We start from the raw sequence: 27,198 nt of genomic DNA on the forward strand, positions 1-27,198 counted from the left end.
CACTCTTTCACTTTCTCTTAACTTTTTTTTCACTTCTCCTCCTCCCACCTCTGTCTTTTTATCTGCTAATCCCTGAATGCTTACTCCAAACTTAGAAAGCATTTCACACAAACACACACACACACGCACAACTGACTTGCATAGCCACACCCTCTCCTGGCTCAGTAGCACTGGCCATCGCACACTGAACTGTCAGACCCCCAGGAGCAACTGCCTGATTAGGAGGCACCATGCTGGAGCGTGTGAAGACCTCCCTCCGTAGCCTGGTGGACTCCAGACCGAGAGATCTGAAAGCTTCACTTAAGACCTTCTGTCAAAGAAATGGCCTCCTGACACTGTCTGTCATTTCCGTTGTGGCCGGCTGCCTGCTGGGTTTTATGATGCGGAACATGCAACTATCAGAACAAGTAAGGATAAGGGTGTTGATGGAGGGAGGGTGCAATGGGACTAAGCCTTTTCATTTTAATTATTCATGATTGGTGGGATGCAAGGAAACCCACAATCTTGTATGAGTTAAAGTAATTAACTAAGGCCAAAGAAATCTGTTGAAAGCATGAAAAATGTATACTTGCTAATGATGATGGTGGACACATTTGAGTTTATGTGCCCTGTCCTCTTGGACAAAATTGAGAGAAATGTGCTATATTGTACGGTGGTTAGCTCCCGCAACAAGAGATCATCCACAATTGATGATGCCAAGTGACAGAGAACTCTGCTCAAGGATTTGTCTTGTTGTGTTTCTGGTTGCTCTTCTTTTAGTCAGGATGCCCACCTGTCAGACAATCTCTAAAACTTAGAATGCTGAAAAGAAGTTAACAGATGGAGAACCAAATTGTGTCCCATTGCTAATATCATTTGACTGACTTATTATGTTGACATTCTTACATATTTAAATGACAATGGCATTCCCTATCAGGCACTGCAGTGGTGACGTCAACACTCCGTTGGTAACAAGCTCATGCTGAGCCCTGTTACATAAGGATAAGGGCAATGGTTGAAAGTCTTAAATATGGACACAGTGTGTCACCTTTCATTGGAGTGGGCTGCTGCTCACTGCTCTGCTTTTAGTTCAGTGCTGGCTTATCGGGGACTTGGAGTTCAGTCAAGAGCTACATTTGCTTTCTCCCTGTAATCATACACGTGAGCTGTGCTTATTATGGACACGTGAAAGGTGGTTCACTTTGAAGCTGCATTTTGAACTTAAGGGCCCTGCCGGATGGCACTTAACTGATACTCTAATGTGAGGGAAAGGAAGTTCAAGGGGAGGTTGGCACACATGATAACAATATAAGTAGCGGTGAGAACATAACATGTGGCTGAATGAGGACTAACTCAATTAGAAATATAGGCTGGCAATTCCTTGGCTCAGTGGCGGCTCTACCACTAAACCCTGGCTCAGTTTCAAGCATTCAATGGAAATATTGCACGTGTAGCTTGTGGCGGATTGGCATCACTTCATGATGATAAAAAAAAATAATAATAATAATAATAACACATTTCACTTATAAGTCAATATTATAATAAAGCAGAATCACCAAATAAACACTTGTTTAAGAAGCTACGTCTTTAAATTAGTTTGAAAAGTATCAGTTGTAGAAGACTGTATAATATAAAGAAATACCAGAGAGTTCCAGAATCTGTGAGTTGGGGTACTTAAAGCTTGATCACCCAGTGACTTGCACTTAATCTGCAAGACAAGAAACAATTCACATTAGGTGATAATAAACTGTGACAGGTCCGGTAATATCGTAAAAAGCTAGGAATATCAATAGGACCATTACCACAAAGAGTTACACATGTTCGCAAAATAATCTTACAAGATATATGACATTTTACAGACAGAAAGAACAAGGAAATGCAGTGCTTTCAGAAAGTATTCAGACCCCTTAACATTCTTTCACATTTGTTTTGTTATAACCTCGTACTGAATTTTTTTTTCTGTCATCAAGCAACGCTCAATACGCTCCAGAATGACAAAGCAAAAACAGGATTTTCGGAATTTTTGCAAATTTATTAAAATTAAGAAACTGAAATATCACATTGACACACATATTCAGAGCATTTACTCAATACAGTACTTTATTGAAACCCCTTCAGCAGAAATTAAAGCCCAGAGTCTTCTTGGGTATGATGTGACAAGCTTTTTACACCTGACTTTGGGGATATTTTTCTATTCTTCTCTGCAGATCCTCCCATGCTCTGTCAGGTTGAGTGGAGACCATTAATGGACAGCTATTTTCAGTTCTCTCCAGATATGTCTGATTGTGTTCAAGTCTGAGCTCAAGAGTGTTTCACTCAAGAACATTCACAGAGTTGACCCCAAGCCATTCCTCTGCTGTCTTTGCTTTGTGCTAAGAGTCGTGAATCTTCACCATAGTCTGAGGACACTGTAGCTGGTTTTCATTAAGGATATCTCTGTACTTTGCACTGTTCAGCTTACTATCAACCCTGACCAGTTTAATAGTTACTGCTGCTGAAGAACAACCCACAGGACAATGATGTCACCACCATCCTTTACCATTGGAATAGTATTATGCAAAGTTGAGCATTGCCTGGTTTACTCCAAATGTGATGCTTAGAAATGAAGCCAGTTTAATCTTGGTTTCATCAGACCAGATAATCTTGTTTCTCATAGTCTAAGAGTCTTTGAGGAGCTGTCTTACAAACTCCAAGCTGGTTTTCATGTGTTGTCTGGCCACTCTGCTATAAAGCCCTGATTAGTGGAATGCTGCAGTGGTGGTTGTTCTTCTAGGAGTTTTTCCCATCTCCACAAAGGCTTGCTGGAGTACATCAGGTTTGTTGTCACCTCTCTTCCCAAGGCCTTTCTCTCCTTGATTGCTCAGTTTGACCTGATGGCCAGCTGTAGGAAGATTCATGGTTGTTCCCAGCTTATTCCATTTAAGAATTATGGAGGCCACCATGTTCTCAGGGACCTTCAATGTTACAGAAATGTATTGGTAGCCTTCCTCAGGTCTGTGCCTCAACACAATTCTATCACTGTGCTCTGTGGGCAACTCCTTCAACCTTATGGCTTGATTTTGCCCCAATGCACATTTTTGGTTGTGGGGCATTCTATAAACAGTTGTCTGCTGTTCCTAACCATGTCCAATCAACTGATCACTGGTGGACACTAAACAAGCTGCAGAAACATCTCAATGATGATCACTAGAATGGGATACACCTGAGCCAAATTTCAAGTGTTATAACGAATGGTCTAAACCACGGGTGGGCAGATTTAGTCCTGGGGGGCCGCAGTGGTTGCAGGTTTTTGTTCCAACCCAGTTGCTTAATTAAAAACCAATCCTTGTCAATTATTTAATTTCATGGCTTGTTAGTGCTTTAGCTCTGCCATGTCAAGTCATTCTCATACTTCCTTCCAAGTATTTAATTAAACCCAATAGTGCATGATAAATACACACAGGTGTAAATGGAAACACGCTAAATGGAGAAATGCTGGTTTCTTTTGTCATTTGCATCTTATTGCTAATAAGGAGCCATTAAAAACTGAGAATACAGCTGTTTAAGACTAAAATAAGCAATAAGGGTTTCAAATCTTAATGAGCTGAGACCCTCCAGGACTGAATTTGCCCACCCCTGGTCTAAACAGTTGGGTCAACGTGATAGTTCAGTTTTTTTCATACATTTGGAAACATTCCTTAACCCCTTTTCTTGATTTGTCATCCTGGGGTACTGAGTGTTGTTTGGTGAAAGAAAAGAATAATCTAAATAATTTTAGCATAAGGCTGCAGAACAACAAGATGTGAGAGAGTGATGGAGTCTGAATACTTTCTAAAGGCACTGCAAATGAACCAGTTATATGTTCCCAGGGCCTGGTAGACGTTAAAATTCTGACTGCAAAATTCTATACATGTTGCCTGAAGCACCAAAGAGTAAAGCATTTTAATAATCAAACCAAGAAATAACAAAAGCATGAACTGATACTGAGAATCTTTATATATAATATGCTACCGTGGCTGTTCGTTTGTCCGGGATTTTAAATCACCTGTAGGTCGCAAACCGTTTGACCTATTGACCTGTAATTTGATACACATATACTACATGATGTCTACTATCCACTTTTGGGGTGATGATTGACCTGTAAGGTTATTCCTCTTTTTATTTTTATTTTATTCTATTATCGAATCAACTCTCGGAAGCAGCCAGCAGGGTGGCCGTGCGGTGCATGTGTACGGGTGCCGTTCTCATTCCCTACCACCTTCGCCGTCACTTCCCCTACCTCTTCATATCTTAAATCATTGTGGTCCGACGCCCAGGAGGACGAGAGGAGGGCTTGTGCCTCCTCCAGACCGCGAGGGAGCGTCCGTCCTGGTTATGTTGGGGGCCTCGGGTACAGGGCTTAGAAGCCCAACCCTGTAGGGACCCGAGGTCACTGCCAGGCGGCGCCCCGATGCCAGTTTATACCGTGTGGTCCCTGGCCAGGGATGGAGCCCGGCCGGGACGCCCAGGAAGACCAGAGAAGGGCTTGTGCCTCCTCCAGACCGCAAGGGGGCGATCTCCCTGGTTGTATTGGGGGCCATGGGTAGAGGGCTTGGAAGACCAACCCTGTAGGGGTCCGTGGCCACCGCCAGGCGGCGCTCTGGAGCCTGAGGAACCCTGGAGCCCAGCACTTCCGCCACACCAGGAAGTGCTGGGGAAGACTTGTGGCGCCGGAGAGCTGCCAGGAGGACAGCCGGCACTTCCGCCACGCTGGGGCGTGGCCAAGGAGGGAATGCCGGAAACACCTGGTGCTTATCCGGGAGCAGTATATAAGGGGCCGCCTCCCTTCAGTCTAGAGCAGAAGTCGGGTGGAAGAGGACGGAGCTAGCGGGAGGACTGGAGGCGGCCAGAAGAGAGAGAGGCATTGTAAGGCCTGAGGAGAAAGAGAGGCATTGTAAGGCCTGGACTTGGGGAAATCGGTGCAAGAGGCACTGGGGAGTTGAGCGCAGGAATGCTTGTAAATATTGTAAATAAACGGTGTGTGGGTTGAAAATATGTTGTCCGTCTGTCTGTGTCCGGGCCAGCGTTCACACATTCTTGAGGCAGATTGAAGACTTAACTGCCAGCTTAAGTGAAAGATTAAAGAAAATGTACTAAGTAATTGCAACAAAAACACTAAATTAGTTTTAATGCGAAAAGATGCCATCAAAAGAAGAGAAGAAGCATGCCACTGGGGTGGAGAAAAGAAGAGCTGCTCAGGAAGCGGCAAGCGCATCAACTTCTGAGCAAACGAATGCTAAACGTACAGAGAAAAAGTATGAAAACTATGAACGCTCAAGTCAAGTGTATTTGCAGTGTGCCGTTACTGGTAATAGTATATTGCTCAAAAATACAAAAATATAAAACTATCCAATAATGCAAAATTGCCCTTGTGCGCATTAATCTATCCTGATAAGTAAAAATAGTTTTGAGATCAGGAAGAAACAGACACAAACTGTTTTTTAACCAGAATGTCTGCAGTAGGAAATAAATTGTTTCTATGTGTAGTAGGCCTTGCATTTAGTGAGTGGTAATGTTTTTGTAATGGTAATAACTAGAAATGGTTACCCAAATAAGTGTAGTCCTTAATTATATTTCTGGTCTGTTTTCTGACCTGAGATGTTCACAGGACCTCACTTTAGTCCAGTTTCAAATCCACAATACTTTTTGCTGACTGAGTGACGCATTGCAGTTTATGTTTCAAGTGAGCAGATGCAAGTTATGTTTTCATCCCATTACAGACTGGGAGTAATAATGGTGCCCAGAAATTTAAGTGATTCAATCCTATTGATAGTGGTACCACTTACAACTAGGGGAGAAGGATGTGAGGAGTGTCTCAGAAAACCTACAACCATTTCTGCTGTTTTCAGAGTATGTAAGTTAGGATTGTTGAGGGCGCATCAACCTCCATTCAATATGGAACCTTATCAGTTTAACAGATGGGTCACTGGTGGTGCAGTCACTGGTGTTGATAGAGGAAAGGAGCGGAGGAGACAGAATACAGCTGCGATAGGACCCTGTACTTAGGGCCTGGGGTCCTCATTGATATTTACGCAGCTCCTTCATCTGTTGTCTTAGGCTCAAATGACAAACTGGAATCAACATCAAATCCCTGACTTCTGAAGTAGGAGAGGTAGCGCAACTATTTACATCAATGTTAAAGATGTCAACAAATGTAATGAGTTCTAGCACCTCCCAGGGACACACCTTCGTCTTGCCTCCAATATGTTTTAAGTAGTTGTAGTACAACTAAGAATCAATTTGATCAAAGCATAACAGTTCTGGTGGGAAATCAGAGGTAGGCTTAGGGCGCATGTAAATCTGCATGTCACCTAAATAGAAACAAAATCCGGGACCGCAATGTTCAATGATCTTACCTGAAGTAAGAAGATAAATAATGAAAAGCAATGATCTAAGTACAGAGTCCTGAGAAAAAATGTGTACAACAGGGACAGATGAGGATTTGTGGCTGCCAATAGAAACAAATTGCTGCCTAACAGACAGATAAGACTGAAACCATTCCAAATTTACATCTGTAAGACCTGCATAGGCCTGTAGATGTTGAATGACCACAAAATGGCTCACTGTGTCAAAAGCCAAAAACCAAACTGAAGTAGTTCAAAGAGATGGAATCTTTCCATACTAAAAATTAATTTGGAGGCAACAGTACAGTCCAGTACTTTAGGGAAAAATGGAAGGTTCAAAAGAGTCTATAACCACAGAATCGCACTGAGATTGCACAGATGGTGAACCAGCTGAGAGTAGGGAAGGCTGCAGGAATCTGTGGTATCTGTGGGGTGAACTTCTCCAGGCTGCTGGTAAGGCTGTTCTCCTGGGATGGCAAGCAATCTTTGCTTCCCTTTGGGAGACAGGCATCATCCCAACTGACTGGAAAACGGGACTTGTTGTCCTTATCTGGAAAGGGAAAGGTGACTGCCTGGATTGCGGCCACTACAGGGCATTAACACTGCTCTGGTTTTATGCCTAAGAAGTCTATCATCGACCGCATCCAGGCACTGAGGGTTCTCTTGGAGCACAAGCACAAATATTGGCAGTGTTTATTTGTGGCCTTTGTTGATTTTTGGAAAGCGTTTAACTCATTTGATCAAGATGCCTTGAGGGACATCATAAGACATGGCTGGCCTGTACTCTGGTACTGTGAGTGCTGTGCAGAGTGGAAGCACTGCATGTTTCCCAGTTGTTTCTTGGGTTCGTCAAGTGTGTGTTCTTGCTGCTACTCTGTTCAATGCTTACATGGACTAAGTTTTAGGCAAGATTGTGAGGTCCAGTGGCTGTGGGGCATCTGTTGCTGAAGAAAGATTCACTGATCCTGACTTTGCTGTGATCTTCACAGACTCAATGGAGCCTCTGATTGGGGCTCTCGAGAGACTGAACGAAGAGGCTGAGTGTTGGGGCTTGCGAGTGCCCTGGATAAAAACCAGGATCCAAGCCTTGATTGACTTCTAGTGCACAGCTATCAGCAATGTGTCTGTCTGCGGAGAGAGTGTCATCCTTGTCACGAGGTTTACTTACCTAAGCAGTGACATTCATGTCTCTGGTGACTATTCCTATGAAGTCAGTAGACAGATTGGGAGAGCATGGGGAGGGGGGTCATGAGGTTGCAGGAAAGGGGTGTGTGGTGCTCCCGATATCTATGCAAAAGGATGAAGGTTCAAGTCTTTAGAACCCTGGTGCTTCCTGTCTTGCTATATGGTTGCAAGACATGGATACTATCCAGTGACCTGAGACGAAGACTGGACTCTTTTGGTACTATGTCTCTTCGGAGAATCCTTGAATACCGTTGGTTTGACTTTGTGTCGAATGAGCAGTTGCTCACAGAGTCCTGAATGAGGCACATTATCTGCATTGTGAGGGAGCGTCAGTTATGCACTACGGCCATGTGGTGCAGTTCCATGTGGCTCGCAGGAGCCTCATAATTGAGGACCTGAGTGGCTGGACAAGGCCAAGTGGGTGACCAAGTAACACCTGGCTGTGGCAGATAGATGGTCATTTCTGGAGAGTGGGACTGGACCACTTGTCTGCCTGGGGGGTTGCCAACCAGGATCCCAAGCATTTTCGTCATGTGGTGGAGCAGCAATGCACTGTACCAGTGCATGCTCCCCAACCTGACCTGACCTGCTTTTGAAGTGGGTTCACATATAATGCAAAAAGCACCTACTGAGAGACCTACTGTCTGTCCATCTGTCTGGAGGAAACAACTTGGCCCCCCAGTGGACTGATTCTGCTAAAGTCTAGTGCACTTTTTCTTCAAGGAGGTTTGTTAGGACATTTCATTTTCCATTTTTATCATGCTCTGAATGAAATTAATTTTCTTTAGAAAGGAATAGTTAACAAATATTAGATAACGAGAATTCTGATGAAACATTTGATGGTTAATGTTAGAGAAAACATTTTTTAGGTGAATAGATTGCTTCCCTTTATGAATCTATGTGTTCTTTGTGAATTCTGGCATGTACAGAATGACCTGTCTTTTTATAGAGACATTTTTTTGGTCATGGGTGAACCAAGAAGCTAAATATGTAAAAGAAACAATATGTGGTTTTAAAAGAGTGACCTTCTTAAGCTCAGATGCTAGGACACTATTATAACAGTGAAACAACTGATCAACAGTAGATGTATGTTGATAATTTGTTTCCTTTCTTTCCTAAATTTGTGGTAGGTAAGCTTCCATTCATTAAGTGTAAGATTCTGACTATAAGCAATAACTTCAAAAAAGAGAGAAAAGAATGAATGGCACAGGCAGCAAGGTTACAAGGTATTTCAAAATATACTGCAGCTCATTGACCGAAAAGATGGCACCCTTCTGTCCCCCCTCACCTTTCATTTAACTGTCATTACAGGCCAAAGTCTACTTTTCCTTCCCTGGGGAACTCCTGATGAGGATGCTGAAAATGCTCATCCTTCCCCTGATCACATCCAGGTAAGCAACACCATACATCAAAGGTGGAAAGGACTGGCGTAGGTGCAACTAAGTATTAAACTGAGAAAAAACAAATACAACAAAGAAATAATATACAGGTGGTTATTAATATACAGGGTGGGCCATTTATACAAATTAATAAAATGGGAATGATTGGTGATATTAACTTCCTGTTTGTGGCACATTAGTATATGTGAGGGGGGAAACTTTTCAAGATGGGTGGTGACCATGGTGGCCATTTGAAGTCGGCCATTTTGGATCCAACTTTTGTTTTTTCAATAGCAAGAGGGTCATGTGACACATCAAACTTATTGGGAATTTCACAAGAAAAACAATGGTGTGCTTGGTTTTAACGTAACTTTATTCTTTCATGAGTTATTTACAAGTTTCTGACCACTTATAAAATGTGTTCAATGTGCTGCCCATTGTGTTGGATTGTCAATGCAACCCTCTTCTCCCACTCTTCACACACTGATAGCAACACAGCAGGAGAAATGCTAGCACAGGCTTCCAGTATCCGTAGTTTCAGGTGCTGCACATCTCGTATCTTCACAGCATAGACAATTGCCTTCAGATGACCCCAAAGATAAAAGTCTAAGGGGGTCAGATCGGGAGACCTTGGGGGCCATTCAACTGGCCCACGACGACCAATCCACTTTCCAGGAAACTGTTCATCTAGGAATGCTCGGACCTGACACCCATAATGTGGTGGTGCACCATCTTGCTGGAAAAACTCAGGGAACATGCCAGCTTCAGTGCATAAAGAGGGAAACACATCATCATGTAGCAATTTCGCATATCCAGTGGCCTTGAGGTTTCCATTGATGAAGAATGGCCCCACTATCTTTGTACCCCATATACCACACCATACCATCAATTTTTGTTCCAACAGTCTTGGAGGGATCTATCCAATGTGGGTTAGTGTCAGACCAATAGCGGTGGTTTTGTTTGTTAACTTCACCATTCACATAAAAGTTTGCCTCATCACTGAACAAAATCTTCTGCGTAAACTGAGGGTCCTGTTCCAATTTTTGTTTTGCCCATTCTGCAAATTCAGTGTGCCGATCTGGGTCATCCTCGTTTCCTCGTTGAGATGCTGCAGTAGCTGGAGTTTGTAAGGGTGCCATTTGTGAGTAGCTAATATCCACCGAAGGGATGTTCGACTAATGCCACTCTCCAGTGACATGCAGCGAGTGCTACACTGTGGGCTCTTGCTGAATGAAGCTAGGACAGCCACTGATGTTTCTTCATTAGTGACAGTTTTCATGCGTCCACATTTTGGCAAATCCAACACTGAACCAGTTTCACGAAACTTAGCAAGCAGTTTGCTAACTGTAGCATGGGAGATGGGTGGTCTCGTAGGGTGTCTTGCATTGAAATCTGCTGCAATGACCCGGTTACTGCATTCACCAGACATCAACACAATTTCTATCCGCTCCTCACGTGTTAACCTCTGCAAAATGTCAATGGCTGTAAACAAAGAGAAACTTGTAAATAACTCATGAATGAATAAAGTTACGTTAAAACCAAGCACACCATTGTTTTTTTTTTGTGAAATTCCCAATAAGTTTGATGTGTCACATGACCCTCTTCCTACTGAAAAAACAAAAGTTGGATCCAAAATGGCCGACTTCAAAATGGCCACCATGGTCACCACCCATCTTGAAAAGTTTCCCCCCTCACATATACTAATGTGCCACAAACAGGAAGTTAATATCACCAACCATTCCCATTTTATTAAGGTGTATCCATATAAATGGTCCACCCTGTATATATATATGGTCATTCATCTAGTGCAAGGTCAGAGGATCCAAAACTTAAGACTGCAAGGTGGGAGCCAACTGTGGATAAGGAATCATGTCTCTGAGGGCATGCTATTGCACACACCTACCCACAATTTACAAAGCTTTGGACTATGTAAAAGACTTGTAGACTCCTCAATGGAAAACCGCGTGTTCTTATGCGACGTCAAAAAACCTTCAGCCCTGTTGTTTCAACCACAGTATCACTAAAATTTCAAACATAACATTCTGAAACCCACATAAGTCACCTCATGGTGAGAGGGGTTAAAGACTATCCTGGCAGCATATATATTTCCCTCTCTCAATTACAGATTTGAAATTTGTGACTGACTGATTTTTTGTAAATACTGCCTTTGAAAAAAGGGTTGACATTGAGTCTCCACTACAAATAAACTGAAAAAAGAGAATTTTCATTCAGGGTACAGTATATACAATGAAAATGCAAATGATCAGATACATGACATCTTACAGGACCAGTTTGGAGTAATCAGTTAATCTAACCTGCATGTCTTTGTGATGAGGGAGGAACTCCACACAGGACTCTGGATCTATAAGGTAGCCCTGTGCCACCTTAAAACACTACAATTTCAGTCCTAATTATGCAGTCTCACCTATAAAAGGTTAATTTGATAGCTCAGAAATATGTTCGGATCATAATATTCTCTTAACAGCACGGTGGTACAGTGGTTATGACCAATGCTTCACAGCTCCAATGTCCTTCATTCAAATCCTGGACCTTTCTCAGTCTCTGTGGTGTTTGAATACAATCCTCATGTCTATATATGGTTTTTCCCATGCTCCTCTGGTTTCATTCCAGACTCATGCAGGGTGACTGGCATCTCTAAAATTACTGATGCATGTGGTAGACCACATGCTGTGTGATAGACTGGCATCCCACCTAGGCTTGGTTCCTGCCTGTTGCTCAAGAATGCCCAGACAGACTCCAGGTCCCCACAGCCTTAATGCTGGATTAAGGAAGTTTAGTAAACAAATCCTAGGTGAGCTAATGACTCCACACTGTATACTGTATGTGCTTTAAAGCAGTATAGCAATTTACATAAAAACTGTCAAGGGACATAAGTGTGGTAAGCTATGCAAATAATTACTTTAAATTTCATTTGTGCTCACCAGAGTTTTTCCATTAGACTTGTCAGAAAACACTAAAAGCTGCTCTCTGATTGTGGTGACGAGCACACCAAAAATGCCAAGACAATAAGTATGTATGCTTTACAGTCAATTCAGTGGGAGCCAAATCATTGGTCTTCATAGAACCTAGGAGTCAGCCTATAATTTTGAAGCACATATTGGCTACGATAATGGGGTGATACTAGCAGTAATGGTTGCTAAAAGGCTCTCACATCCATCAAGAGGAACCCCAAAAATCCATGTACCTAGCCAATACATAGCCTACAGGATGTTAATGTATTCTGCCCACTGCTGTGATGAAGCACCTATTATGGATCTCTTCAGACAACTTCTCCATGTCTCCAACTGCCCACTTGCTATCGTCAGCTGGGTGTTGGATTCAAGTATTCTGGACTGCCTTGGACTGGCATTAAGTCTTCTTCACCACTGAGTGCTGTCTCTCCTTTGAGTCTAATGACTTGGGCATGAAGACAATGCAGCAGATGGTGAAATCTAGATAACAGCAGGCATCATGGTTAGGGCATCAACTCCTATAAGAGAATTTCCCATTGACTACTTGTTATGGTCAGTGCGACCTTTACAGTTTCCTTTGAGGTGTGTCTGTCTTGTGCAATTTTCAAACTTGACAGGCCTTGACCATATATGATATCAGTACACTTCTCTTGCTATCTTTGGTTCTTGATCTGCTTCCAAAAGAATGAATGTGAGATAAATTTGTTGTGCAAACTATTAAGCAAACTGACAGAAAGGCTGCAGTAACACAGATAATCACTCTGTACAACTGTGGTGAGCAGAAAAGCATCTGTGAGTACACAACATGTCGAACCTTGAAGTGGACGGGCTACAACAGCAAAAGACCACATTGGGTTCCACTCCTGTCAGCCAAGAGGAATTATGTGGATAGTTCCAGCGAGCTTTGTTGGGCTGGATGGCCTGTTCACATCAAAATTGTTTTTAATGTTTTAATGTGCTAACGAACAGAAAGCTGAGGCTGCAGTGGGCACTGTGAGGTGTACTGATAAAGGAGGATGAAACAAGGTTTAGGAGTCAGGTGTAGAACTTTGTTTCTTGGTGCCGAAAGAATTATCTGCAACTTAGCATCAGCAAAACGAAGGAACTGGTTTTGACTCTTGCTGCACTAAAGAGTCCCTGTATCCGCTCACTATTCAGCGAGTGGATGTAGAGGTGGTGTACTCCTACAAGTACTTGGGGGTCCACATCAATGGCAGGTTGAACTGGTCTTGTAACACAGAGGAACTATATAAGAAAGGGCAGAGCAGACTGTCTTCTTAGATGACTGCATTCTTTTAATGTGGGAAGTGACATCCTTCACACCTTCTATAATTTTCTGATGGTTAGTGTGATTTTCTTCCCTGTGGTGTGCTGGGCTGGCAACATCCCTTCAAGACAGGCCTACCGATTTAAGAAGTTAATTCAAAGGTCAGGTTCAGTTATGGGATGCATGATGAACTCTCTGGAGGTAGAACTGGTGTAGAGAATTAAAATCAAACTGAGGACCATTATGAGCAAAGCAGCACATCCTCGTTCTGACACACTAACACTGAGGACTTTCAGATAAATCATTCAGCAGAAGTGTATCAAGAAACACTGCTGGGGCTCCTTTATGCCAACAACAGCAATGCTTGAATAATGCCTCAGCCAAGTCAGAAGCTTTCTTTTCTTTCTTTTAAATTTTCTTCCTTTTTCGTCATTCTGGTGTTATGTATACGTATATATTAATTTATTCAGTTTCTGTAAAAAGCCAAAGTTCCCCCATAGAAAGATAAAGTTCTATCTATCTTACTTTCTGTCTCTCTGTATATATCATTTTTCGATTTAATTATCCCCCCTAGATGTTGTTCTGTCTGCAATGCTGGATGCTCCATCACAGTATGCACTGGACCCTCTGTTACATTTGTCATATGTTGTATATGTTTATATGTAATACAGCTTTGTGTTACACACACTTCTAGTTGGTAGTGAGTTGGTCACTTAATAACTGTTAAGCTAATCACGTGGTATCAACTTCTGCTTTCATCTCCTTCCCTTTCCTTGTGTTCTAACCAGCTTGATGTCTGGCCTTTCTGCCATGGACTCACGAGCCTGTGGACGCATGGGTGTGATCACTATCACCTATTACCTGTGGACAACATTCATTGCTGTCATTGTGGGCATCATACTGGTGCTAATTATCCACCCTGGAGCAGGCGCCGTAAAGGAAGGAGACAGAGCGAACAATGGTCCTGTCATGACTTCTGCAGATGCCCTGCTGGATCTTATTAGGTAACCACTGAGAGGGTATGGGCAGAGAGGGGTGGTATGACTGAAAAGAAGTCTAAAAGTAGTTGGGTGGTCCATTAAAATAAGACAAGTTGTCATGTGAACAGATTAAAAGCTTAATTTGACCTTCATTTTATTGGAACAAGCATGTTAGGCAGAGGCTTTGGACAACTGGAGGTTTACTGGATTGATTCATTACAAGACAAAGAATGCAATGGACTGAGGCTGCCTGGATAAAGTTTTATGAGGTTAGACATCGGTGGAACCAAGTCTTACTGGACTGGATTGATATAGGACATAGATTTTATTTGACTTAGCCTAATGGACAACAGCATTTCTAGGAAAAAAAACTTTACTAGGTTGCTGTCCTCAATGATGAGTAGGTTTACTGTGCCAGAGACTACTGGACTAATGTTCTACAGTTCGTGAACTTCTTGGACTATAGTTATTAGACTAACAGGTTGAGGGTTCACCAGACGTCAGCCTAGGGTATTAATGGATCAACAGTCAATAGGACTTACTGTATTTGATAGTAGCAAACTTGCCATTGTATTATGGGACAAGAGGTTAATGGGACTTAGTAAGACTGGAGTGCTACTGGACAGGTGTTCCGAAGGACATTAAGTTAAACGTACTGAGCCTACAAAACCATGATAGTGATAGGTTAAGGCTTAGGGAACTGAAGCTATACTGGTTGAGAATATTACTGGACTGACAGCTTACTGAACATGATTTATTTGATAGTAGCTAATTAATCACTACATCGTAGGACTGATGCCTTCTGTACTTACTTTATTTGACTTAAATTACTGGACAGTAGCATTACTGGGGAAAGGCTTCAACAGATTGGTGACAGATGGTCTTAAAAAGTGGTTGGTTTAGTGGACCAGAGTCTTTTTAAAGTAATAATTTACAAGGTATAGACATGGTGGTCTGTGGTTACTGGGCCATAGCATTACTGGGTAAAGGGTTCACCAGACTGTAAACCTTAATGAACACAGACATTGACTTTAGTGGAGCAGTGCCACAAGACCACGTTACAGGGCTAATATTTAAAGGGCAGATAATAGACTGTTGGCCTTCATTAAATAGATGTTATTTGATTGTATCTTACTGACCAACACAGAGTTGGCCAAAATACAGAACAGAAGTCTTAAGCTTGATGTCACATTACATGACTTTTTGTCATGGGTTCTGTCATCAGATTTGCCAACTGCATTTGTTGACCTTGATATTAAAGCAATGTCAAATTATATAACTGAAAATCGCAGCCCAAGTCACACTTACTGACCACAAGCCAATATTCAAGCACAGTCATGCACACCGCTTCTTCTGACAACCAATAGCACGCTGCCTGATGGAATCAGCACTGGACAAAGGGTTAACAAGTACAGTGAGTTCAGCAGCGATCTCTACGCTTCTTTCTTTTTTCCAGTCTTTTTTAGTACATAAAACTTGAGACAGCAGAAGCTGCTCTTCCATTTTTGTGTGGTTCAAAACATGTGTGTTCCTAATTCATTGCACTTGCATGTGAGCTTTCATTGGTTGTCAGCCCTCGTGCACACACAGCCTGCCCCTCGACTAAAGAGAAAATCAAACCTGTTTGATTTCATCTGAACCCTTTGAAAACCAGTTGTTCTCAGTCATTGACAGGCTTAATGGGATCGCATCACCAACGGCCTCCTAATCCCCAAGATTATTTAAATAATGGCTGCAACTGAAAATTGTTGGAAAGGTAGCAATATGACATGGGCTTTACTTAAGTGTTAGACTGTGGTACTTGGACAATAATGGACTAAATCTTCAAGACAATGCTATTAGTAGAAGTAGTAGTACTGTTACATGAGGAGAATATGGTGAAATTCTTACTTGCAAACATGTTGCCACTCTCTGAAATTGAAATACAGAACTTCATTTTAATTAATAGAAAACATGACTCAGCTTACTTGGTGTACTCCTTTCTCATATTCAATTAGGCATGCATTCCCTTAATCCTAGTTGGGGATGAGCAAAACTGGTGAATTTTGCGGAACTGACATTAAAATTCCTTTTGTAGGTGGCTTTGCAATTGCAAAATTCAAAATTCACCAAATAGTTTTTTTTTTTTCAGATTTTAGAGGATTGTTTGGTGGAAAACAAGGAATACAGTTTCCTTATGCCTCTTTGACACTTCTGTGTTTACCTGTTTTATTTTCCGCAGCTGTGTAAAGCATGTAATGTGCACCACACTGATAAAATCTGATCTATTTATGCCTTTGGTTCACATCATGGAAGAATGAAGTACATTTTATCAAAAAAACTGACATGCTGCATATTTTCCATACAAAGGTACCCCAAAATGCACCATCATGCACATGACTGTGTTTTCTCCACAGATACACTCAGTACAGAGAAGGTAACCATGGCCAGAAGCACCCACCGTTACCTAGCAACTGCTTTATCCTAACTAAATATATGCACACTTTCGGTGATTTTCTGTTTCACTAGAAATCTTTGTTTAAATGCTAAATGACAGGCCGATGCATGTGGAATTAATGCTTAAAAACACTTCTACTGGATTTTCCAGTATACAAATTTCTTTGAGATGAATTGCTATCCAGACATCACAGGGTGAATCCTTCAGTAATAGGTCAGCAAGTCACATTTGGATTTTCAATGTGCTCTGCTAAATGAGAATAAAGGTGCAGCCCAAGCCATGAAGTAGGTTTAATGAATGAAGGTTTCAGTAGATCAGTGCCTTGCTGAACGTATCTTACTTATTTCACTATATGGTAGATAATGGGATGCCGTGTTACTGGACAAAATATTGCATAGACACAGCTTATGAAGATCAGAACCTTATATAAGCTATACGTTATGGGACATATGCGATGTGGAATGGAATTAATGGACCACAGCGTTACTCAAGGAAGGCTTCAGTGGACCAGATATTGGACTATGGACTCTGCCACAGGCATGTGCTGGATAGCCTCACTGAACTGATCTTAACTGGAATGAGCCTACAAGGTTCCAGTGGACCAGGGGTACTGGATTGATCTGCCTATTGGACCACCACATTCCTGCAAGTCAACTTTACTGAAGCAACGTGGACTGTAGTTACTGGACTCCATCATTACTTGCAAGGACTTACAAGGATGTGGTCTCATTGGTGTGATTCCCTATAGGAGAAGAAGGTTATTGGAATAAATCCTCAAGATCACAGTACCACTAGGCATTAATGACCAGAGGGTTAGAGGGTTAAGTGGGCCAATGTTTTACCAAAGTGGTGTCCTGCAGCAGTAGTTCTTATCCTTTATAGCATCAGAACCCAGCTTTACCTATTTATGATCATTGAAGACTCCATTGGGAAATCAAAGAGCATGTTCATCCTTGGTAAAACAAGCGCAATTGTAAACTGGAAATAAAACTGAAAATTGGCAGGAAGTGGCGAAGTCCTCCTTGGAATAAAACAAGAAAATAATATCAAAGAATTTTGGGATTGTCCCTTGGTGAAAGCAGCTAGATTTTAAATTGAAATTAATATTGAAGAACAATGGTGGGGATTCTATCTTAATAAAAACTATTGTGATTGGGATGGTGAAAACAAAGTCATAAAGCAAGGCGAGAGGTGTTTGTAGGTGCCACCCTTGGAAGAAGAGCACAATTTGAATCACACAGATAATACCAGTTATTATAGCGTGAGCAAGTCAGGTGCTGTACCAGCTTTTCTTTTATTTTATGAGTGACTAACAACCTAAATATGGACTGTAACGCAGTAGTTTACAATAACTGCTCTACAGGACACTGATGTTATATTATTATAGCTGCTGAACCATAATATTAGTGGAAAGAAACTTTAGCCAATTGGATACATACTGAAGCAATGTGTAATGGGACAAAGGACTCATTGGAGTGTAGCTACGAGACCCATATTTCATAATGTGGGTGTTCAGCTGCTCAGACTTTTACTGGGGTTAGCATAGGAACTTACCAGACAGCTTTACTTAAATGATGTCTTATGGGACAAAGACTTTAGTGAATTAAGGCTACTAGACCCCAGAATTCCTTGGCCAAGGCTCTCCTTCATTGCTGATGAACAGCGGCTTCAGTATAACAGCACCTTAGTAGAATGATCTGATTTGACAGTAGATGCCTACTCACCCCATTAATTGCTAGAAGTGTTATGGGTAGGTGTTTGTATTGGACCAAAACCACACTGGAAAATGCCTTTTGGGACAAAGGGCTTATTAAAATGATGACTACTTCTTGGGCTACTAGTTCATCCTTAAGATATCATGGACTGGCAGGCATTCTAAGAAATTCTGTCTGGATGGTTAATGTATTGTTGGAGACCCACATGAACATAGACTTTGGTGGACCTGCTGTTTTCCAGTCATGTAGCTCTTTCCCTATCACTTTTTAGTCTTCTTTTTCTGACTCTGTCTCTGCTCTCCTTAGTTGGAGGATGTGGAGTTTAGTTTTTAACTGAAAGGCATTTTCGCAACACCTTTTTCTGTTGCTCCTGTTGGACACCTTACTACTGATCCACAGTAGTTCCCTGGTTGCTGAAGTTCTATTCAAAAGGGTCTCTTTCAGTTCATAAATATAGGTATCTATGGGCAGTGCTGGCCTGAACTTGACCTCTAAACGTTTCTTTCTTGCTAGTTATCTGCTTTATTTTACACAAAACCTTTCACTTTGCAGTGGGAAAATGAAACTGAAATACACCAGACATGTGAACAGCAGAACAAAATATGACAAAGTGACAACATTGTAGCTCACCTGGCTGCTGACTGTTCTTCAGGGTCAATCCCACCAGATGTCCATAAGTGGACCATTGAATGTCCAGAGAAATTTCATCATAGTGATCTGAAATGGAATGTTTCACATTTAATAATAATAATAATATGTGAAAGATCTTTATTTTATATAGCACTCTTCACAAAGCAAATAAAAATGAATAAAATGACAGACGATCACAGTATAGTTCAGGAATCAGAAGTGGCATTATCTGCAGAAATGACTGTTGTACAAAAAAGTACAAATCAAAGTGAAAAAGCCAATCTAGTCTAACCATAGCTGCTCCACCAGACAAACCTGACTGCTCATCATAGACCTGAACAGAATCCTTAATTATTGAATGACCAAACCCTTAGGACAAACCTGACAAAAATGAGCTCACAAGTGACCTCACAAACTATTTCTTGTTTGTGGCTCTGATGACTTTCTGCACCACTCAGGATCTTATTTAAAAGCACCAACATGGAGTGATCAAGCATTCATGGAAAGTGACTTGCACTTGCAAGCTTGTTTAATTTGTGTGGATTTTCATCCAGGTGACCTCTGGGGTCACATTAGCAGAGGATTAGATTCCCAACCTGTCAGCTTTGTAGCTGGTGGGGTGGGCTGGTATTTAAATAAGGTAATAATGCCAGGAGGACTTAGCAAGAATTAGACAATCAGTGTGTCCTGGAGGTTAATACTGACTACTTACCTGGAGACCAACACATTTTCACTTGGACTCCCACAACTGCTTCACATTAGACTGTATCTGTAAGATACTACATAAAAAGTACTGACGCTGATCTACATCTACCCTTGTGTCAGTACAGTCTTTAAATAATGATCTCTTTCTCTCTACGTATCATAAATCAATAGTTTTAGGACACAAGCTTCTCCAATTCACGTTTTATGTACTTAAGACATCGCAGAGAAACAGAGCTGATCTGTCACAGGGTTTCACTGTAATAATTATCTGAACAGGGAGCCCCCTCATGCCTTACTGTCAGAGACTATTGGCACTTAAGACTCACATTTACAGATAATTTACCTCAAAATGCATTCTAAATATAAATAAAGGGCAATTAATCTATCTCAAAAGCAATATCTTAACATAATAAAGAAGTAATCTGAAATAATTTCAAATATCTCCAAATGGACAATAAACAACTGTAGTTTACAACAATCACTGAACACATTTCTGTGAACACCTGCATACATGTTTATCCTTGTAATTATCTAATCAGCCAATCATGTGGCATCCGTACAATGCATTAAATCACGTAGATATGGGGTAGGAGCTTCAGCTAATGTTCACATTAAACTGCCTGTACTCAGTTCTACTTTTCATTTGCATTACTTTTATCACTTTTTTTATTACACTTAATTTTTTTATTGTTTCAACGAGTGTTCAGTTTGATGTCAAATTGTAAACTTATTTGCTTCATAAATTGTCCTGTGAAAGTGCATAGGTATATACGTAGGTAACAGATAGATAGATACCACTTACTTGAAAAATTTGGCAGAAGCTCAATAAATTAATGTTATTATAGTATGACAAACAACATAACCTACCCCCCCATCCCCCAAATACTCACCATCCATTGATCCATCTTCCAATCCCACTTCATTCTGAGTACGGATGCTGGTGCCTATCTGAACAAGCCTCAAGCACAAGGTACGAACAATCCTTTAACAGGACGCCATGCCATTGCAGTGTGAACTCAGAGATACACACAAACATGAGCCAGTTAAGCAAAATTTGTCCACCTAACCTGCATGTCTTTGAACTGTGGGAAGAAACCAGAGCACCCAGAGGAAAACCCCTCTAAAAACATGCAAACTCCATGCAGGGAGGAACCAGGACATGAATCCTGGCCTCCTTGTTGTGAGGTAGCAGTGCTACCACTGCACCACTTAAATACCAAAATAACTAAAAAGAAAGAAAACTTCTGACATGGCTAAAGATAAAAAGAGCAGTCCCAGTCCCAGTGAGGCATTATACAGGCATATTGCCATTGGCATAAAGAAGCCTCGGTAGTGTTCCTTGACACACGACTGCTAAATAATTCATTGGCTGAAAGTACTTAAGAAGGATGTGCAGAATTGTTAATAATGGTACTCAGCTTTCTTTTCATTCTCTTCTTCGCTACTACCATGTCATGAAAGATGCTACATCAAATAAAGTACAGGTGCTGGTCATTAAATTAGAATATCATGACAAAGTTGATTTATTTCAGTAATTCCATTCAAAAAGTGAAACTTGTATATTAGATTCATTCATTACACACAGACTGATGTATTTCAGATGTTTATTTCTTTTAATTTTGATGATTATAACTGACAACTAATGAAAGTCCCAAATTCAGTATCTCGGAAAATTAGAATATCAATTAAGATCAATGCAAAAAAGGATTTTTAGAAATGTTGGCCAACTGAAAGGTATGAACATGAAAAGTATGAGCATGTACAGCACTCAATATTTAGTTGGGGCTCCTTTGGCCTGGATTACTGCAACAATGCGGCGTGGCATGGAGTCGATCAGTCTGTGGCACTGCTCAGGTGTTATGAGAGCCCATGTTGCTCTGATAGTGGCCTTCAGCTCTTCTGAATTGTTGGGTCTGGCGTATTGCATCTTCCTCTTCACAATACCCCATAGATTTTCTATGGGGTTAAGGTCAGGCGAGTTTGCTGGCCAATCAAGAACAGGGATACCATGGTCCTTAAACCAGGTACTGGTAGCTTTGGCACTGTGTGCAGGTGCCAGGTCCTGTTGGAAAATGAAATCTGCATCTCCATAAAGTTCGTCAGCAGCAGGAAGCATGAAGTGCTCTAAAACTTCCTGGTAGATGGCTGCGTTGACCTTGGACCTCAGAAAACACAATGGACCAACACCAGCAGATGACATGGCACCCCAAACCATCACTGACTGTGGAAACTTTACACTGGACCTCAAGCAACGTGGATTCTGTGCCTCTCCTCTCTTCCTCCAGACTCTGGGACCTTGATTTCCAAAGGAAATGCAAAATTTACTTTCATCAGAGAACATAACTTTGGACCACTCAGCAGCAGTTTTCTCTTTAGCCCAGGCAAGACGCTTCTGACGCTGTCTCTTGTTCAAGAGTGGCTTGACACAAGGAATGCGACAGCTGAAACCCATGTCTTGCATATGTCTGTGCGTGGTGGTTCTTGAAGCACTGACTCCAGCTGCAGTCCACTCTTTGTGAATCTCCCCCACAGTTTTGAATGGGTTTTGTTTCACAATCCTCTCCAGGGTGCGGTTATCCCTATTGCTTGTACACTTTTTTCTACCACATCTTGTCCTTCCCTTTGCTTCTCTATTAATGTGCTTGGACACAGAGCTCTGTGAACAGCCAGCCTCTTTAGCAATGACCTTTTGTGTCTTGCCCTCCTTGTGCAAGGTGTCAATGGTCGTCTTTTGGACAACTGTCAAGTCAGCAGTCTTCCCCATGATTGTGTAGCCTACAGAACTAGACTGAGAGACCATTTAAAGGCTTTTGCAGGTGTTTTGAGTTAATTAGCTGATTAGAGTGTGGCACCAGGTGTCTTCAATATTGAACCTTTTCACAATATTCTAATTTTCCGAGATAATGAATTTGGGACTTTCATTAGTTGTCCGTTATAATCATCAAAATTCAAAGAAATAAACATTTGAAATACATCACTCTGTGTGTAATGAATGAATATAATATACAAGTTTCACTTTTTGAATGGAATTACTGAAATAAATTGTCATGATATTCTAATTTTATGACCAGCATCTGTATATTGAAACTGTTACAGCCTCCATTCCTTTTATTGCACCCTGACTCACAGATTCTTCTTATTGTGCTCCCCCTGCTCAGGATGTTTATTTGAATGCAGAAAACTTTGGAAATCTGAGCTTCTCACTGTGTACTGTAAATGTCAAAAGCTTTCCAAAGTTATAATAAAGGGAAAGCAGGCAACTTCCTAAATTAAAAACAAAATAATGTTTTCTATTTTTTTCCTAGAAATATGTTTCCATCCAATCTGATTGAAGCCACCTTTCAGCAGGTAAGTTCAGTTCCATTGTTTGTGCTCTGGATTGAATGTTTGATAGGTTTCTATTTAACTTATTGTCATCTTTTCTGGCTGTTCTATGGAGTGATTATATATTGGCTGCAGAAATAATAAACATCATTTCCCAGTTTCTGCCATTTGGTTTGATTAATTAATACTAAAATCCATGCTAGAAATGTGTGGTTAATTGAAAAAAACTGATAATTGATCCGTTGAGTTTTAATTTACCAGTCATTAAAAGAAATCTATCGGCTAAGCAGGTAATCGTGATGTCCACACCATTCCAAAACATTTTTAAATGGCCATATTACCACCAAATTATTATTACAATTTTTGGGGTTCTTTGCACCAGAAGGGAAAGCCAAGCATATTATATTAGAGAAGCTTTGGACTACTAACAATAGTTATGTACTAAATGTAAGAGGTTTAAGGGTGATAAATTATTGACTATAGACAATAATGCTTGAATGACCTAAAACTATTATTTATTATTACTTTACTGATGCCTTTATCCAAGGTAACTTACAACACTTTACAATGCATGCACAAAACTGGATAAACATAATACTTTTGTGAAATATCAAAGTAAATTTTTTTATGAAATTGAAGTATAAACTTTGGTATTAACACAGAAATGCATTTTTTTGGTAATGGAGATATTTTACTTCAGTAAAATAAGTATTGTGTTATGTTATTCATTACTTTAAAAAGTAATCTGACTATGTAATACACATTACTTTTAACGAGTTGCCCCCAATGCTGCCACCTAGATTGCTCAAAATAGCATCCAGTCGAGATTTAAAGGTTGTAACAAGTTTCCAGCCATTTCACTGTGTTCTTGCTGAAGAATGTATTTTAAAGTACCACCTAGATCACTTGCACTAATTACCTTCATCATTTTCAAATCATGGTGGCACAGTGGGTAGCACTTCTGCCTCACAGTTAGGAGACCCGGGTTCGCTTCCCGGGTCCTCCATGAGTGGAGTTTGCATGTTTTCCCCGTGTCTGCGTGGGTTTCCTCCCACAGTCCAAAGACATGCAGGTTAGGTGCATTGGTGATTCTAAATTGTCCCTAGTGTGTGCTTGGTGTGTGGGTGCCCTGCAGTGGGCTGGCACCCTGCCCGAGGTTTGTTCCTGCTTTGTGCCCTTTGCTGGCTGGGATTGGCTCCAGCAGACCCCCGTGACCCTGTGTTAGAATATAGCGGGTTGAATAATAACTGACTGACATGATTTTCAACACTTTGATCATGTCCCATCTTAATCTCTGTTTGCATATATAAGTGAATCATCCAGTTTAGGGCTGTGGGGGCACAGTGATCTCTCCCGACAGCACAGAGAACAGGGCAAAAATTTAACTATTTGTATGAGATGTCAATCCATCTCAGGGCACCCTCATGCACTCTCCTCCCTCACTAATATGGAGTAACTTAATGAAATACTCCGCCCAAAATTGATATTTTTATATGTTAATTATGCCATTCTTTTGTAGTGATGATGGAGAAATATTTTTAATCTCACATTTTCATGATGAACAAACATAAAGTTTTATGATATAATACAAGAAAATAGTGACTAATATGAAAAAATGTCCACAAAGCCTACATTACTCTCATCAAATAATCCACATGTCAGGTATCCAGTCATTTTCTCACAATATGCATTGTTTGCTAAAATATTGTTGAATAAATACTTCCAGAAAAAATAACACATATCATAAACAGAAAAAAAGTCACACATTTTGAACTGAAGACAGGAAAGGAAATACAAGTCATGAGGGACTAAGTTTTCGAATTGAAGACAGGACTTTTGACCTATGAATGAGAGGAAGAGGCAGATCTTCAAATCAAAAACCCTGTCCCCTGCGACATGCACTTCCTGTTTATGCTGTGTGCTGATTTTCCTGGCAGCTTTAACATAATCATAAACTTTATCTTTGTTCCCCCGTGAAAACTTGTAATTAAAATGTTTTTCTCTGTCATCATTACAGCACACATTGGGAAGGTAACACATTAATAAAATATCCTTTTGGGGTGTTTGATTCCTTTAAGAGTCGCCATTTATATTAGCATATTTCTACATATAGACTACACATTCATTCTTAAACTCACTTAGTTCAACTCAGCAATGTAGAGCACAAAGTGGGAAACAACCTTAGACAGGACAGCAGTCCATCACAATGTCTGCTCACTCACACCCATAAACACACACACACACACACACATTTATAAAGAGACGCTTTACAGTCCCTGGTCAACCTAACACATATCTTTAAGATGAACTGAAAATCCACAAAAACATGATGAGAACAGGGCTGACTCACATACATCCATCAACCTGGGCTGATTTACAGTCACAATAAGCATAACAAAAATGACCTGACCTTGGATAAGCGGAAGAGGATGGTTGGATAAACATAACATGAAAGAAATGATAGTCCCTGGCATAAACCCACTTGACAGGCCTTTAAAGGTAGCAATGTGGTGTGTCTGTTGTGGAGCTGATGTTCTTAAACACCGCTCTTTCTATGTGTGTTGTGAGAACCCTACTGGCCACTGAGCCCCAAGTGGTCATTTAGGTTGTTTATTCTAGGAACTGGCCTTGTCACACTACAGGCTACCCATGCAAACTCCACCTGTTCCAGTCTGCACGAACAGTGAGCCAGCACCACACCACATGCTGCTCTAATCAGGTATATCTACCTATGTACTGTATCATGGCAACCAGACATAGTTCTCGAACGAGAATTCACATCTGGAGAAAACTCCTTAAAAAGTTTGTAGTGAATAACAGCAAATTCCACCCCTGGCAGGGCCATGCAAACAGGGTTTCTTCCTAAAAACCCGAACCCCCGTTTCCTCTGATCCATGCACTTTAAATGGCCAGGGTTGCATCGTTCCAGTTTCTACTGATGTATTAGAAAAATACATAAAATAATGATGGAAAGACGTGGAGAGTGAAATGTAACTGAACAGAAGACTTGACACTGACTGAAAACAGAAAGAAAGATTGCTGTTATCGAAACAAAAGTTCAGTAGCACAGGGTTGCTGAAGCTTAATGATCTGTTTTTACATTGTAATGAAAGAGACAGAAATACATGTAGACCACTACAGCTACTTGTCTCCATGCATTTGAGAAGTGCTTCTGTCTGCTACAATATGTTTATGTCATTTTCACTATTGCATTACTATATGGCATAAAATAGCAAATAGAGTTTAACTATACATTGTGGGCTATGTACTGTATATGAAATACTGCAGCTATATACAGTGGAACCTCGGGTCACGACCATAATTCGTTCTAAAACTCTGGTCGCAACCCGAAGTAATTTCCCCCATAGGACTGTATGTAAATACAATTAATCCATTCCAGACCGTACAAGCTGTATGTAAATATATTTTTTTGAAGATTTTTAAGCACAAAAATAGTTAATTGTACCATAGAATGCACAGTGTAATAGTAAACTAAATGTAAAAACACTGAATAACACTAAGAAAACCTTGAACAGAGAAAACTAACATTGCAAGAGTTCACACTACAGCCTTACGAACCGCTTGCTGTAAACACTTTTTTTTAACGAGTTTTAAGCACAGGGAAAAAAACGAACATTTGAAACATCCTTAATTTATACTTAAACTAACCATAAACAACCAAGAAAACTAACCTTGCCTGAGTCGAGTTCTGGCATGAAGGAAGTGAGGAGGAAGCTGGTTGGAGAGGAGATTACAGTTTGAGGTAAAGTCCCGCTGAGCGATGCACATCTGACCGAGAACAATGTACTGTACAGGGAGAGACTGAACACGTGTGTAAATCACTGGCACGTACAAACTGGAAGGGAAACTGGCTTGTTCATCACCTGAGTGTGTGGTTGTGAACAGATGCAAAAGTTTGGCGAACTTTTTGATCGTAACCCGATTTGTACGTGTTCTGAGACGTTTGTGACCCGAGGTTCCACTGTACTGCATTTGGATTTCCAATTCGACAGTAATGTTAACTTACTTTAGTTATTCATTTAGATATGCTGCCAGAAGGTGGATGCTGTTCAGACCTGTCCATGGTTCTGCTGGAGTGGTGTCAGTGTCATTAGGCATATTAAATGATTGGGGTGTTTTGAGTAATCTGAAAATCTGCATCTCCCGTGGCTCTACATTATCAGCTCTCTTAGCTGCAGTCCCTTTCACCTCCTTTTGACAGGTGTGGCACAACATTTACTTTGACAGAATATTTTGCACTAC

The 27,198-nt window shown here is 40.9% G+C and overlaps 1 protein-coding gene across 1 annotated transcript in view; it reads left to right on the plus strand.

Annotated features, from left to right (window-relative positions):
- Window positions 1-213: 213 nt before the first annotated feature.
- Window positions 214-27,198, plus strand: part of LOC120537579 (excitatory amino acid transporter 5-like) — a 65,417-nt gene continuing 38,432 nt past the window's right edge. The window contains exons 1-4 of the mRNA XM_039766621.1: window positions 214-407; window positions 8,838-8,917; window positions 13,933-14,148; window positions 22,917-22,959. Coding sequence (XP_039622555.1) covers window positions 231-407; window positions 8,838-8,917; window positions 13,933-14,148; window positions 22,917-22,959 — 516 coding nt within the window. The 5' untranslated portion in view covers window positions 214-230. The remainder of the gene's footprint in view (window positions 408-8,837; window positions 8,918-13,932; window positions 14,149-22,916; window positions 22,960-27,198) is intronic.

Source organism: Polypterus senegalus, chromosome 10, assembly GCF_016835505.1.
Source record: "Polypterus senegalus isolate Bchr_013 chromosome 10, ASM1683550v1, whole genome shotgun sequence".
Taxonomy (NCBI): Eukaryota; Metazoa; Chordata; class Cladistia; order Polypteriformes; family Polypteridae; genus Polypterus; species Polypterus senegalus.